Source organism: Oryctolagus cuniculus, chromosome 12 (genome assembly GCF_051225735.1).
Source record: "Oryctolagus cuniculus isolate XC-2025 breed Fujian yellow rabbit chromosome 12, ASM5122573v1, whole genome shotgun sequence".
NCBI lineage: Eukaryota > Metazoa > Chordata > Mammalia > Lagomorpha > Leporidae > Oryctolagus > Oryctolagus cuniculus.
The window spans coordinates 105737383-105752378 of NC_142878.1; the positions used below are offsets into that span (position 1 = coordinate 105737383).

The 14996-nt window shown below is 57.2% G+C and overlaps 1 protein-coding gene across 5 annotated transcripts in view; it reads right to left on the reverse strand.

Annotated features, from left to right (window-relative positions):
* The window catches only part of TBC1D2B (TBC1 domain family member 2B), a 62669-nt gene that overhangs the window by 18482 nt on the left and 29191 nt on the right, over positions 1-14996 (reverse strand). For all 5 annotated transcript variants that reach the window (XM_051834568.3, XM_089310786.1, XM_051834571.3 and 2 more), the window contains 2 exons: positions 12611-12779; positions 3120-3274 (listed from right to left, as the gene is read on the reverse strand). In XM_051834568.3, the coding sequence (XP_051690528.2) occupies positions 3120-3274; positions 12611-12779 (324 nt within the window). The remainder of the gene's footprint in view (positions 1-3119; positions 3275-12610; positions 12780-14996) is intronic.

Below are 14996 nucleotides of genomic sequence, written 5' to 3' on the forward strand. Positions count from 1 at the left end.
AAAATTGTAAAAACAGGCCGGCACCGCGGCTCACTAGGCTAATCCTCTGCCTGCGGTGCCAGTACTCCAGGTTCTAGTCCCGGTTGGGGCACTGGTTCTGTCCCGGTTGCTCCTCTTCCAGTCCAGCTCTCTGCTGTGGCCCGGGAGTGCAGTGGAGGATGGCCCAAGTGCTTGGGCCCTGCACCCACATGGGAGACCAGGAGGAAGCACCTGGCTCCTGGCTTCAGATCAGTGCAGTGCACCAGCCGAAGCGGCCATTTTGGGGGTGAACCAAGGGAAGGAAGACCTTTCTCTCTGTCTCTATCTAAAACTCTGCTTGTCAAAAAAAATTGTAAAAACATTTCAATGCATGATTTAAAATACTCATTTTTTTCTCTTAAAAACGAGTATTTAAAAATATTGTGGGGTTCAAATAAATTTTAGTACAGGTGGATTTAATTTTTTTTTTTTTTTTTTGACAGGCAGAGTGGATAGTGAGAGAGAGAGACGAGAGAAAGGTCTTCCTTTGCCGTTGGTTCACCTTCCAATGGCCGCCGCAGGCGGCGCACCGCGCTGATCCGAAGCCGGGAGCCCGGTGCTTCTCCTGGTCTCCCGTGGGGTGCAGGGCCCAAGCACCTGGGCCATCCTCCACTGCACTCCCGGGCCACAGCAGAGAGCTGGCCTGGAAGAGGGGCAACCGGGACAGAATCCGGCGCCCTGACCGGGACTAGAACGCGGTGTGCCGGCGCCACAAGGCAGAGCATTAGCCTAGTGAGCTGCGGCGCCGGCAGATTTAAATATATACTCAAAATACAAAGAGCCGCAAAGGAGAACACCCTGCACAGGGCTGATTTATATAAAGTTGGAAACAGGCAAAACTAAGCTACAAACTAAGTTGCTGCCGGGTGGGGCGGTGCCTGCGGGGGCCTGGGCCCAGCTGGCTCCTGGTACTGGGCCATCCTCACTCTCAAAGCCAGCGCTGGTGACCTGGCACGCTCACCCTGAAGCAAGTCTTTGAGCTATTATGTGTTTGATTTGGGGACTTTTCTCTACGTTACACTTCAGTTAAAAGTTTACATAAAAATAGGGGAACAGCAGAAAGAAAAGCTTAAAAGGGGAACAGGACGAGGCAGGGTAGTTCACTTCCGGGAGGGACACAGGCAGCACAGCCTGGAGCTGACTGTCTCGGAGCCGTCACAGGAGCCAGGAACCGAGTCCAAGAGGCTCCAGTCCACAGGTGTTTCCATCTGCAACTCTGAGGCCGGCCCCCTCTCAAAGGGACCAGCCGTTCCCTGCCAGGAGCACACCGTCCCCGGTGCTGGGCTTCTCCCCCCGCAAGCCTCAGCTCTATGGACTCTCCCTTCCCATTCTCGCTCACGTCTGCCCCTTCGCTTTCTCTGTCTCCAGCTGAAGTCGGAGCCAACAGTGCTCACTTTCAGAAATCCTAATCGCGGCCCACCACTGTTCCCCTCCAGGGAGCACGCCCAGTTCACGTGAGCCCCTCTCCCGGGCGCCCCGTGCCAGGCGTTAGGTGGCTAAGCACGGGGGATGTGGCCACAGTGTGCGCCGTGGCCCATGGGCCCACACATCCCACACCACGATCCTGGGGAGCAGAGCAAGGCTCCCTCCCCATGCAAATGGCGGCAAAGCTCTCTCCAGGGCATGGGGTCAGCGTTTCTTTCAGTGAGTTCCCGAAACGGCTGTTAAGGGCATCAGGCAACGGGGCCGTGTTGTGGTGCAGCGGGCGGGACACTACCTGGGACGCCCGCACATCTCCTATCGGAGGGCCTGGGCCTGAATCTCCACCCCTCTCCCCACTCAGCTCCCTGCTAATGCACACTCTGGGAGGCAGCAGGTGATGGCCCAAGTACTTGGGGCCCTGCCCCCCACCTGGGAGACTGGGATGGAGTTCCGGGCTCCTGACTTCGTCCTGGCCCAGCCCTGGCTGCTGCAGACATCTGGGGAGTGATCCAAATGGAAGATCTCTCTCTCTCCCTTCTAAATGAAATTTAGAAGCATTAGGCAAGAGGCTGACGGGGAATTTTATGAATGGATCAAGCTTACAACCCTAAACCCTGCCCAACCTGAACGTCACAAGAGCGAGTACTCAGCACATCTCCAGCCCCACGGGGACATTTGCCAAAATCACAAGTGACCCCTGAGCCCGGGCAGCATGAAGGAAATGAACCCCAAAACACAGCTGTGAAACCCACATGTGGGAAACCCTCGCATGACGACGAGGCCCCTTCAGCAAAGGTGGCAAGGGTGAGGGACGGGAAGAGACAGAGCCGTTTGGGCCGCAGGGGTCCAAGCAGGGGCACCCTCAGCACAGCGAGGCCACTGCCCCATCCCCCTGGGAGCAACCCGACTGTGCGCAGACGCGGAACAGACGCGGGGTCGCTGCTGGAGCTGTGGTCGTAGCAGAAGCAAGCCACTGTCTCTGAGACGCCTACCAAACACTGACAAGGCAGACGGCGGACTCTGGGGCTCAGTGCAAAATAACCCAGCTGATGGGGGAGGCAGGGAGGGGAGCACAGGGCAGACAGAGGGAGGAAGAGAGGCCTTGGGTTCAAGACCACGGGAGCCCAGGGCTTGGGATACCACGCTCTCCTCTCTTGTGCACATTCCAAACTCAGATAAAGGGTTTTCTTTTTTGACAGGTAGAGTTATAGACAGTGAGAGAGAGACAGAGAGAAAGGTCTTCCTTCCGTTGGTTCACCCCCCACAAATGGCCACTACAGCCAATGCTGCACCGATCCGAAGCCAGGAGCCAGGTGCTTCCTCCTGGTCTCCCATGCCGGTGCAGGGCCCAAGCACCTGGGCCATCCTCCACTGCACTCCCGGGCCACAGCAGGGAGCTGGACTGGAAGAGGAGCAACCAGGACTAGTACCCGGTGCCCATATGGATGCCGGCAGTGCAGGCGGAGGATTAACCAAGTGAGCCACGGCGCCAGCCCGAGTTGTTGTTTTTTTTTTTTAAATCAACATTCCCATAACGAGCACCGGGCCTTCTGGGTATTCCACCTCTTCTTCTAAGAGTTACCTTTGCAAGCCCCCGGCTTTGTGCCCCACTGGAGTATCTGCCCGTCCCCAGGCTGGGGCAGCAGAGACCCGCAGACGCCCGCGGCGCTCGCTCACACCTTTGTTTCCTTCGGGGCCCGGCCTCTTCTTGTCCTCCTGCACCATCGGGTCCTCCAGGTCTCTGGGGGGCGGGTCCAGCAGCTCCCACTCCTCATTGGTATAAAACACAGTCCTGCGGCTGTCACTGTGTCCTCTCCCGGGCCGCAAGGAGTTCCTATCGGGGGGGAAGAAATGTTAATTTAAACATGTAAAGCAGTGTAAAAGGCCCCATAGCATCAAGTGCTGGGAGGACATGGCGAAACGGGAACTCCCACCTGCAGCAAGGGGTGCAAGGAGGGGGGCGGGGTATCAATCGTTCTTGTCACCACGGGGAGTAACTCAGCCATACACAACCAGGTCCCACAGGTGCCCACCCCAGGACCCAGCACTTCCTAAAAGTAACTCTCATGCAGGTGCACAAGGAGACATGAAGAAGTACAACCTAAACCCCCAGCAACAGAACAGATGAGTAAGCCTTAGCAGATTCATATATCCAAACACTACAAAGCACTTAAAATGCATTCATTCATTAAACAGTTACTAGTGTCAGACATTGCACTAGATAATTGGGATATCCAAGTGGACAAAATAGCAAGATTCTTTAAAAAAATCTTACTTGAAAGCCAGTGAGACATAGAGACACACAGACAAGGATATCTCCCATCTGCTGGGTCACTCCCCTAATGCCTGCCAATAGCCTGGGGTGGGTGAGGCCAAAGCCGGCAGCCAGGAACTCCATGTGGGCCTCCCACATGGGTGCAGGGGCCCAAGAACTTGAGCCATCACCTGCTGCCTAACAGGGTATGCACTAGCGGGAAAATGGGATCAGGAATGTGGCCAGGACTCAAACCCAGGCCCTCTGACGTCCTCTGAGACGGCACGCAGGTACCTCAAGAGGCATCTTCCCTCTGCACCGAACGCTTGCTACAACACCAGGAGTCTTGTCCTTGCGGAATCCCTAAGCTACCCGTACCACAGGGATAACTATTACTGAAAGATGGAGTAATAAAAGAAAACACTGAAGGGTGGCAGTACAGCAGGACACTGTTAAATCATCAATGGGCTGGGTGTTGTGGTGCCGCGGGGTGAGCCGCCACTTGGGACCCCTGCCTTACACATCAGGGCGCTGGTTCAAGTCCCAGCTACTCCGCTTCGACCCAGTTCCTCACTGGTACACTTGGGGGACATCAGATGAGGGCTCAAGTGCCTGGGTTTCTGTCGTCCACTTGGGAGTCCATGATGCAGCTCCTGTCTCTTGGCTTTAGCTTGAGCCAGCCCTGGCAGTTGTGACCGTTTGGGGAGTGAACCAGCGGGTCACTCTCTGTCTCCCCCTCCCTCTCTCTAACTCTACCTTTCAAATAAACAGATCTTTAAAAAGAGAGAGAGAAACGTTCTTTGTCTTGCTTATAGAGGTGTTTGTGACTGTGGCAACTCACCGGCCTGCACCCCTAAAATCTGTGAGCTGACAGGCAGGGTACAACTCAGGACGGTGAGAGCAGGACGGGCACCACGTCTGTCTCCTGAGGCGGGGAGAGCCGGCTCACCTCTAGTCTGAACCACACAGCACACACTCTCACCTAAACGGCGTCTCTCGAGGTGATCCTACAAAAGCCTGACTTCTTGCCTTTCTCATTAAAGTGCTTTAAGAATTAGGAGAATGCAGAGGAACCACACATCCCACGCCCTCCTCTATCATGAGACAGAAGCACACGCGCTCCTGCTAACTGACCACTTGAAGGACGAGTCATGGGGAGCCTGATGGCCGACCTATCCTCTCTGTTTACTCAGACCCAGAGGGAGTGGGCAAATCAACCAGAGAGCCTGCCGGGCGCAGCTAATCCCCCAGCTTTCTCAGCGCCTGGCACTGTGCCGTGCACCTGCCGGGGCCCCACAACGGTGCAACGAGCAAGATTTTACAAAAGGCGCTGAACCGTGGAGAAGGCTGTCTCAGACCAGTGCCCACGGAAGAAAGAGAAAACTCACACACCCGCCTCATCCACTTGTGCTCACTGTCTGGACACCCGTGCTTCGTTACCCACAGCCCTGACCGTGCCAGGGTCTCGCAGCCCCTCGCTCACGGGGCTGTCACCGCCCCCTCCATCAGTCTGCACGGGCAGTCTCCTGGCCGTTTGCCCTCACCCTCAAACCTTGCTCCTGTCCTGGGCCCTAGAGGGTGGACGCAGGGAAGCCCCCACCCCCACCGCCAGGCCTGGGGAGAAGGACAGCAGCTTCTCAGACTCTGAACTTCCACGGGGCTTCCACCCAGCGCCCCGCCCCGGGTTCCAGTTTCCAGCCTGCCACCAGGCCCACTTGCAAAGGGCGATGCGTTCACCCGCAGCTGACGGGCAGCCATGGTGGGACTGGCTAAGGTCAATGCCCGAGCCAGCTCAAGTGTGGTCACCAACTCCTGGGATTGAGCAATGAGGGGTCATCACAGGGCAGCTCCTCAGACCCGCTCGTCCCCAAGGCGCCGGTGGCAGAGGCCTGAGCAGCTGGGCATGGGGCTGCAGGGCTCTCCCTGGTTGCGGGGGCTTCCTGTGGCCGCTGTCACGGCTGTTCTCCGCCAGCACCTGCTCTCATCTGACCACCTCCCAGGGCCTCGTGGGTTCTCGCAGGCAGCACACGCAGGGCAGTCAGCCGCTCTGCTCAGAAAGCGAAGGTCAGGCACGGCCAGGCCACCAACACACCTTGACGGCTGTGGTCTTCAGGCCGCACTTAGAAAACATGCATCTGGGGCCGGCGCTGTGGTGTAGTGGGTAAAGCCACCGCCTGCAGTGCCGGCATCCCATGTGGGCGCCAGTTCGAGTCCCGGCTGCTCCACTTCCTATCCAGCTCTCTGCTATGGCCTGGGAAAGCAGTGGACGATGGCCCAAGTCCTTGGGCCCCTGCACCCACATGGGAAGACCTGGAGGAAGCTCCTGGCTTCGGATCAGCATAGCTCCAGACTTTGTGGCCAATTGGGGAGTGGACCAGCGGATGGAGAACCCCCCCTGCCTTTCCTTCTATCTTTGTGTAACTTTGACTTTCAAATAAATAAATAAATCTTAAAAAAAATCGCATTTTAAAATAAAAAAAGAAAGAAAACACGGCATCACCATCAGTCCTGTCATGAAGGAGACCTCTCCTTCCAAGCTCACGCACTTTGGAGTTCTGCAGTTTAGAACATCCAACTGGGGCATCCACATGGGCGCCAGTTCGAGTCCCGGCTGCTCCACTTCCCATCCAGCTCTCTGCTATGGCCTGGGGAAGCAGTAAAAGACGGCCCAGGTCCTTGGGCCCCTGTACCTGCGTGGGAGACCTAGAAGAAGCTCCTGGCTCCTGGCTTTGGATCAGCTCAGCTCTGGCCATTGTGGCCACTTGGGGAGTGAACCAGCAGATGAAAGACCTCTCTCTTTCTGGCTCTACCTCTCTCTGTAACTCTTTCAAATAAATAAAATAAATCTTAAAAAAAGAGCATCCAACTAAAACAGCAATAGTTAATTCAACATCCCTTTGAATCCTGATGATCACTTAGAACTTAAAAGGCGGTTGGAAAATGTCCCATCAGGTTTCCCCAGGAACGCCTTGCACAGCCGGGGACAACACCAGGGACGCAGAGGCTTGCAGCTTCAGCATGCTGTGGGCAGGAGGGGACAAGGCCACGCCCCCGGGGGCTCCAATTAACTCCTCCCTCCACACTACAAGCCCCTTCCAGGGAAACCTAGGGGGAGAGGTCCCGCTGATGGCAACAGCCTTCCCTACAGCGGTGATCTGGCACGTGCTCCCTGGTATACGTCTCTGAAGGACCCTGAGATACACGTACGAACATCGGGGCGATGCTGTTGGAGATGACAGAGTAGAAACAAGCAGCTGTCCACAGCTGCGCGCTCAGGAGCTAAGCTAAGAGGACATCCCAGGAAGTGACCACACAAAGCCCCAGCTCACAGGGGCACGGCAGGGAGAGCACAGCCTGGCGCAAGGCGGCCTCCAGACGGGAGATAGCGTGGGGGAGGAGTAAGTGGCGCTCTGAGTCACCGCGACAGCTGTGCATGGAGACAACGCACGCATGGCCCCTTCTGCATACCACACACGCACACACACACACACACACGCACATGCACTTCAGGGCGTAGTCCTTAGGAGGCGGCCTCAGTCTCAACAGCTACTTCTGGAAGGTTCCTTTTGAAGAATTTGCACTTCTAGGAAGGCAGGGACGGGGGCTGCTCCTGGGTCCTACAGAGGAACTAGAGCCCTGAGCGTGTCCCTGAAGTGGGGGAGGAGGGGACACTCAGCAGACAGCTGTGCCTGTCCCCGGGGTGCCCACCCAGGACACTGTGGGGGGGGCAGCTGCCAAGGAGGCAGGCGGGGTGGACTGAGGAAGGGGGGGAGGGGCCTCGGGGCTAGGCTGGCTCACCCTGCCCAGGGTGCTCACGTCCACCTCGCTGCCCCTGTGACCATGTAAGGCAACAGGGACTCTGCAGGGGCAACCAAGTTAGGGATCCTGAGATGAGGGTCCCGTGGGGTTATCACAGGGGGCCCCAAATCTAACCCCAGCATCCTATGCAGGGGAGGGAGGGCGTGTGCTAAAGAGGAGAGGGCGACTGACCAGGACAGCAGGACTGAGCGAGGCAGCCACAAGCCAAGGAGTGCAGCCAGCTCTACAGCATGGAGCCAGCAGCCAAGGAGCCGCGAACCAAGCAGCTGGGTGAGAACCAGGACTTCCGGACAGGCAGGGCCCTCTGCTTCCCTGGGCCTCCCTGACAGTGCAGCAGGTGCTCTCCTGGCTCACCGACCTCGGCACAGCTGTCTGCACACGCGCCCCGCCCCTGGGCAGGCCCCTCTCCATCCCTCAGGTCCTCCGTCAAATCCCCTTCACAGCAAATCTTCCCCGCAGCTTCTCCCCCAGCCTGCACCGGCAGACAGGGAGGGATTTCCTCTAAGGAGGCAGTGGCACGTGAAGGCTGGCCTTCCATGGCGCCCACAGCGACAAGTGAGAAATGCCTGCCGGTCTCTGCCGAGACCACAACACCTGCAGGGCACATCCCACAATGGACCGGGCAGGGGAGGAGGACGCACGGGTGACCGCAGCAGGCATCAGGCCACGTGGCTGCGGCAGTCCTTCAGGACGGCCTCCCTTGCCTGGGAGGTGGCCCAGGAGGGACCCCAACCTCACACTAAGGAGTCAAGGTGAACGTTCGTCCAGCAGGTAAAATACCCACGTCCCCACGCCCCACGTACCTGGGCTGCATTCCAGCTTACTGCCAACACAGACTCTGGGAGGCAACAGGCGATGGCTCAGGTAACCGAGTCCCTGACAGCCACATGGGAGCCAAGGCCTGAGTTCCATCTCCCAACTCAGATCTGGCCCAACTCTAGCCATTGTAGGCATTTAGGAAGTCGACTGGGGGGTGGGAGCCAGCCAGTATGCGCTCTCTCTCTGCTCTCCCTCTGCCACTCAAATTATTTTTTAAAAATTTATTTGAAAGGCAGAGTCACAGAGAAGGAGAGGGAGAGAGGGAGAGAGAATCTTCCACCCACTGGATCACTCTCCAGACAGCCACATGGTCTGGCCCAGCCAGGCTGAAGACAGGGGCTTCATCTGGGCGACAAGGGCCCAGGCGTTCGCCCACCTCTGCTTCCTTCCCAAGCACATCGGCAGGGAGCAGGACGGCCAGGGCGTGAACCAGCACCCATGTGGGACGGCAGCTTTGCAGGTGGTGGATTAACCTGCTCGTGCCACAACACCAGCCCCCTCAAGAAATTTATTTTTAATTAAGAAGTCACAAAACAAATGCTGAGGGTTAAGAGGAACATTTTTTTAACGCATCAGAGGACAAAACAATACACAGCCTTTTTTGTGTTAGTGAAATTTTTCTTGTAGTTTTATGTACACCCAGGGTACACAACTCCGCGTGAACAATGTATTATTTGCTGTCAGTTCCCAGTCCAAAAGTGACAGAGCTGCACTAGGAGGCAGCCCTGGCAGGGGACAGAGCAGGTGGGCACCCCTGTATGTGCAGGGCAGGGACCCACAAGCACCAAGCAGCAGGTGCTGCAGGAACTGGGCAGTTCCTGCCCCAGGCAGGGGACCAGCCCCCTCCTCAGGCAGGCTCTCACACCCCCCGGCACCAGGCACCAGCCACCCTGTGAGATTCAGGGGCGAGGCAGCAGGGTCCCAGCCGCTGTGGAGCTGCCACAAGGCAGGCGGGCTACAGACAAGAATATAAAGAAACCAAGGGCAACTCACACAGTCATGGAGAGGCAGGGCCACGGTGCAGTGAGTTAAGTCGGCACTGGGACACCGACATCCCAGATCCGAGCACCTGGGTTTCAGTCCCGCCTCTGCTCTCACCCAGCTCCCTACTAATGCACACTGTGGGAAGCACCAGATGATGACCCAAGTACCTGAGCCCCTGCCACCCACGTGCAAGACCCCGATGGAGTCGCTGGCTTCTGGATTTGGCCGGGGCTGTGGGCATCTGGGGAGTGAATCAGGGCGTGGAGGATTTCCTCTATTGCTCTTTCCAAATAAATAAAAAAATAAGTATGTAAAGCCTTAAAAAAAATCCACAAAAAGTTCATGGAAAAATTGAATTAAAAGGTTAAGTTTATTTTGGTGCAAAAAAAGTTGAAATCCATAGTTTTTCAAAATACGTATTTCCATGAACTTTCTGAACGCCCCGTGGACAGAGATGACAGCCAGTGCCGGGCACTGAAGGCAAAGCACAGCGGGGCGGAGGCTTCCCTGGGGCTACAGAGGAGGAGCCACAGACGAGAGCAGGGCCCTGGCCAGTCCAGACCCCACTGGACCTCCAAAGCCACGGCCGGCAGCTTGGCCTCCAGCTTACGGGCACCTCAGTCTATTTTGCCTAATAGGAACAGTTCCTTTTTATATTGTATAGGCTGACTGCGTATTCTGGAGTATTACTTACAGCTGACAGGGCACCTGCTGAACACTCAATGACATCATCACAACAAGAAGCACAGCGCTATCACTGGCTGGGAACCACCCAGCTGCCTCCTGGCGGGCGTGCGGCTCAGCTGTGGCGGGGTGGGGACTGGGCTCTACGGGGGGACCGAGAACACGGGCTCCTCAAGGGAGCTGCTGACGGCGTCAAGCGCACTGGGAGCCAAGACAGAAACACAGACAGCATTCGCCTCATTTAAGTGCTGGCTGTGCACCAATGCTGGGCCATTTTGAATCCATGTTTTAAAAACACGCAACTTTGGGGCCACTCATTGATAGCACAGTGGTCACTGCCTTACACCTCACTTAGGCCCTCATGAAGCTGTCAGTTAAAGAACAAAGAGAAACAAGAAAATCCATCAGGCCCTCGGGGCCACAGGCCAGTGGTGGGCACCCGGTCTCTAGGGAAAGGGGTCCTGAGGCCCCTGTCATGAGCTCTGCCCCCGCCCCAACCAAGCAGGCCCCGCCCTCAGCGGCGTCCACCCGTCACTCAGCACCACCACTTCAGTCTCAGGAGGACGTGCACATGCGACCACGAGAGCTCCGCTGGGCAGAAAACACCGGCTACGAGGTGGCACGGCCGGGGACGGAGCCCAGGGCCAGTCTGGCTCCTACCCACTGTGCTACACGGCCAGGGTGCGGCGGGCAGAAGCTAACTCCTAGCATGGGCCGTGACACACAAAAGTGCCTGCGCGCTCTGCCAGGAGGAATATCCTCACCAGGAGCTCAGGGACACGGAGCTGCACTCGGAGGGTAGGCGAGGCTACAGGTGCACATGCCTGCAAACCAACGCTTCCCCGACAGGCGGAAGGCGCGCCGCCACACTCAGATGACCACCTCTGCCGTGCGCCTGCTGCGCGACCCCGAGCGTTCCAGCCACTCGCTTCTCTGAGAAGCCCAATGGGGAGATGAAGGGCACGGCCCCCTCACCTACCCCACCTCCTCCTTCCCTGAGTGCCGGGAGACTGCTGGGACTCCGGCAGACGGGGAGGGTGGTCCAGCAGACGGGCACACGGCACATGGCACACGGCGGCTCCAGGCTGAGGAAGGCAGAGCCTGGCCAGAGCCCAGCGGCTCAGGGGCCGAGAGAAGAGACACAGCTACCCGGGGAATGCACTGCACTCGCACCTCTGAGGCTCAGATGTTGAGGGTGGTGCTGCTCCCAAGCTGGTCCCATTACGGCTGCCGCCAGCGACGGACAGGCACACAGGGACCACCATGCGAGCCCCCTTGCCAGTGCTGGTCTTCTGAGGCCTGGGGGCCCTGCCACAGCCTACTCAGTCCACAGAAACCCATGTCCTCAGGGAGAAAAACATGCGGAAGAGGCCACTTTCTGGGAGGGAAGCTTGCAAGGCCAGCCCCTCCCCTCGCCCCACCCAGAAACTGTGGCCTAGGGCGGACCTACCACTGCCAGACCCCACAGGCAGTGCCACCACAGCCTTCCCAGCAACCTTCCTCTGCGGCGTGAGGGTCTGTGGCCCCCACACAGATTATCCCAGAGTTAAGAACCTCTCAGCTCAGAGAACCCCAAACCCAACAACGAAAAGGCAATGCAATTCAGTCTGAGCCAAGAAACCAGACAGTCACAGAACCGGCTGCCATGCACGTGAGAAGGCTCCCGACACCATGAGTCATCAGGGAAACGCCAACAACCACCACGAGATGACCTTGCACACCCACCAGGATCGACCAGGCAGCGGCACCTCCATCCCAGAGCAAGACACACACAGACCCAGCTGAACCGGCACACGAGTGTGTGCAGTAGCACTGCTCTTGACGGCCAAAAAGTAGACACGGCCCACACAGCCGTGAGCAGACGAGTGGACAACCAAGGTGTGTCCGATCCACACGGGGGACCCCGCCTGGCCGTGAAGGCAGAGAGGTACACATACTCGCTCCAACGCCTGAACACATGCTATGTCTCGGTGCCTATTACATGCACTGTCCAGTGTCAACCAACTCTGAGACACGGAAGGTGAGCGGTTGCCTAGGGCCAGGGCGGTGAGATGGGGAGGCTGGGAGGAATCGGGGAGGGGTGTCCCTGGGTGCGGACTATCTAGGGTGATGAGGAAAAACGTTCTAGAACTGACTGCGGTGACGGCTGTGTGACCCTGTGGATATGCTAAAACCCACTGAGCTGTGCATTTTAAATAGGCAAATTCTAACTTAATAAAGTTTTTCTTTAAAAGCGCAGCAAAACAAAACAACCCCACCTCCACTCTCGCTGGCTCAGGCACAAGCAGAGAACGACAGCTGGAGCCCAGGACCCGGGCCAGCCCTGGGGCTCCGGTGGGGGCTAGGGCCGCATGGCAGGCAGCCCAGCTCTGCAGCTGGGAACCATGGGGCCTCCCACGCTCTGGCTCAGTGCACCTCCGATCTGTACAGTGTCACGCACGCGGCCTACCTTGCAGAGTGGAGCAAGTCAGCCTCTAGTGTGCACGTGTCTGGCACAGTGCCAGGTACAGAACAGGCCCCACGAGCCAGAAACTGAGGATCTCTGAGAAAGCAGGCTGCAAACAGAGCAAGGCGACCTTTTACCCTCACAAAGCAAGAACTACGACTCACTTGAGCTCGCTGCCCCACTGCTTCAGGGAGTAGAAGTTAATGGTGTTGGGGTGCCCCGGGGCCGGTTGGTTGGCGGCTTGTTCTCCCACCAGCTCTCCCGGCGCGGTCTCCACGGCCAGGACATTTCTTGCTGTTTCCGCAGAGGCATTTGGGTTCGGGTAAATCATATCTGAAAGACAGGGAGACAAGTGTCAGGCACTCAGAGCGTCCACAGGAACCCTGACATCAAGCACCGACTCTCATCCATCTACCTACTTACACACACACATTATATATAATGGTACCACCTTTAAGTTTTAAAAATACATTTATTTATTTGAAAGGCAGAGTTACAGGGAGGCAGAGGCAGAGGCAGAGAGAGAGAGAGAGGTCTTCCATCCACTGGTTCACTCCCCAAATGATCGCAACAGCTGGAGCTGTGCTGATCCGAAGTCAGGAGCCAGAAGCTTCTTCCAGGTCTCCCAGGCAGGTGCAGGGGCCCAAGGACTTGGGCCATCTTCTACTGTTTTCCCAGGTCAGAGCGGAGAACTGGATCGGAAGTGGGGCAGCTGGGACTTGAACCAGCGCCGATATGGGATACCGGCACTGCAGGCAGCAGCTTTACCCGCTATGCCACAGCACCAGCAATGACCATTTTTAATGTATAAAAACCCAATCTGGGGGCTGGTGCTGTAGCATTGAAGGCTAAGCCTCCTCCTCCGGCACCAGCATCCCATATGGGTGCCCCTTCATGTCCCGGCTGCTCCTCTTCCGATCCAGCTCTTTGCTGTGGCCCGGAAAAGCAGTGGAGGATGGCCCAAGCGCTTGGGCCCTGAACCCGCTTGGCAGACCCGGAGGAAGCTCCTGGCTTCGGATCAGCCCAGTTCTGGCTGTTGTGGCTATTTGGGGAGTGAATCAGCAGATGGAAGACCTCTGTCTCTGTCTCTCCCTCTCCCTGTCTGTAACTCTGCCTCTCAAATAAATAAAACCCTAAAAAATAAAATCTAGAAATGGCCCTGGTGTTCTGAAGCCATTCTCATCCACAGCGGATCTGTGTTTCCCACAGCAAGGCTGACATGTGTCAAACCACCGGAGATGAGCAGCCTGGCTTGCGGGGGGAGGTGTGACAAGAGCCTGGATTTCCCCTGGGGAAACGTGGGGGACACCTGTGACAAAAGTCCACTCCCCCACATGGGACAATTTCCAGGGCAAGCAGTCAGGTAGAAAAGGCCAAAAGCAGAATTCGCCAGCTTCCTGCGGGGCACAGCTCTGCACTGGCAAACGCTGCCACTGAGGAGTGAGCCTGCACACCACACAGCAGCTCTGCAGACTCACAAAGACCCTGCACAGAGAGCAGCTGGGAGTTACTTCCGAATAGCAACATTTTGTTACTTAGTAAGTACATCCTAATACTGCTACAAGTAACAGCCTTTGTTTCAAAATCACACACACACAAAAAAACAACAGTGGGTGTGAGCGCCAACAAAGCAAGTCCTGGAATCTCTGTGGAATCACCTACCGCATGGAGTTAGGTAACAGTATGAAATTCCCCACAATAAAAAGTGACTTTAAAAAAAAGTTTCGACAAGAATGTTTCCAATTACGAGTACTTTATACTGGACGCAACCTCTGTGAGAACTTGGTGCGCAATCTGCAGCCTTTTACAAATCAGCCCCACTCTGGCAACACCAACCACCACGCTCTCCGAAAGTCAGTGTCTAACCCCTCGGGCACACCGTGGGAGTCCCCGAGGGCTGGTGTCCCCACAGGGCTGTTGAGCACCCGGGAAGAGAGCAGAGCCCCGAGCCCCGGGCAGCCCAGGATCTTGGAAGCCAATCGATGTCCGGAACGGGGGCGCCTCCTGACGCCTGCGCTTTGTGGGCAGGCGACTCACGTGACCTCGGTCATTGCGGGAAAGGCTCCCAGAACACACGGAGGAAGTACACGGGTGGCATGAGGGAGTGACCACTGTGTGTCCCTCAGGCAGACCTGGCTCTGGCCACGGGAGCCCACGCGGCTTACAGAAAGGTTCTGACTACAAGAGGGCGTGCGGGAGACGGGAGGATCGTGGGCTTGCTAACGATCACAAGCCTGAGCCCAGGGGCAGGAAGCTGCAACGTTCACAGTTGTGGTTCAAATCGAGCCGTGTACGAAGCACCGAGCACTGAGAGCCGACAACCAGCACGGCAGACTGCCCTGGAGGAGAAGCAGCCGAACGTGGGCACGGCGCCCGGGGGTCACAGCGCCGTCTGCAACGCCCACATCCCGCACAGCGCTCGTTCCAGTCCTGGCTGCTCTGCTTCCGATCCAGCTCCCTGCTAAGGCATCCCAGGAAGGCAGCGTAAGATGGCCCAAGGTCTTGGGGCCTCTGCACCCACGTGGTAGCCCTGGAGGAGTTCCAGGCTCC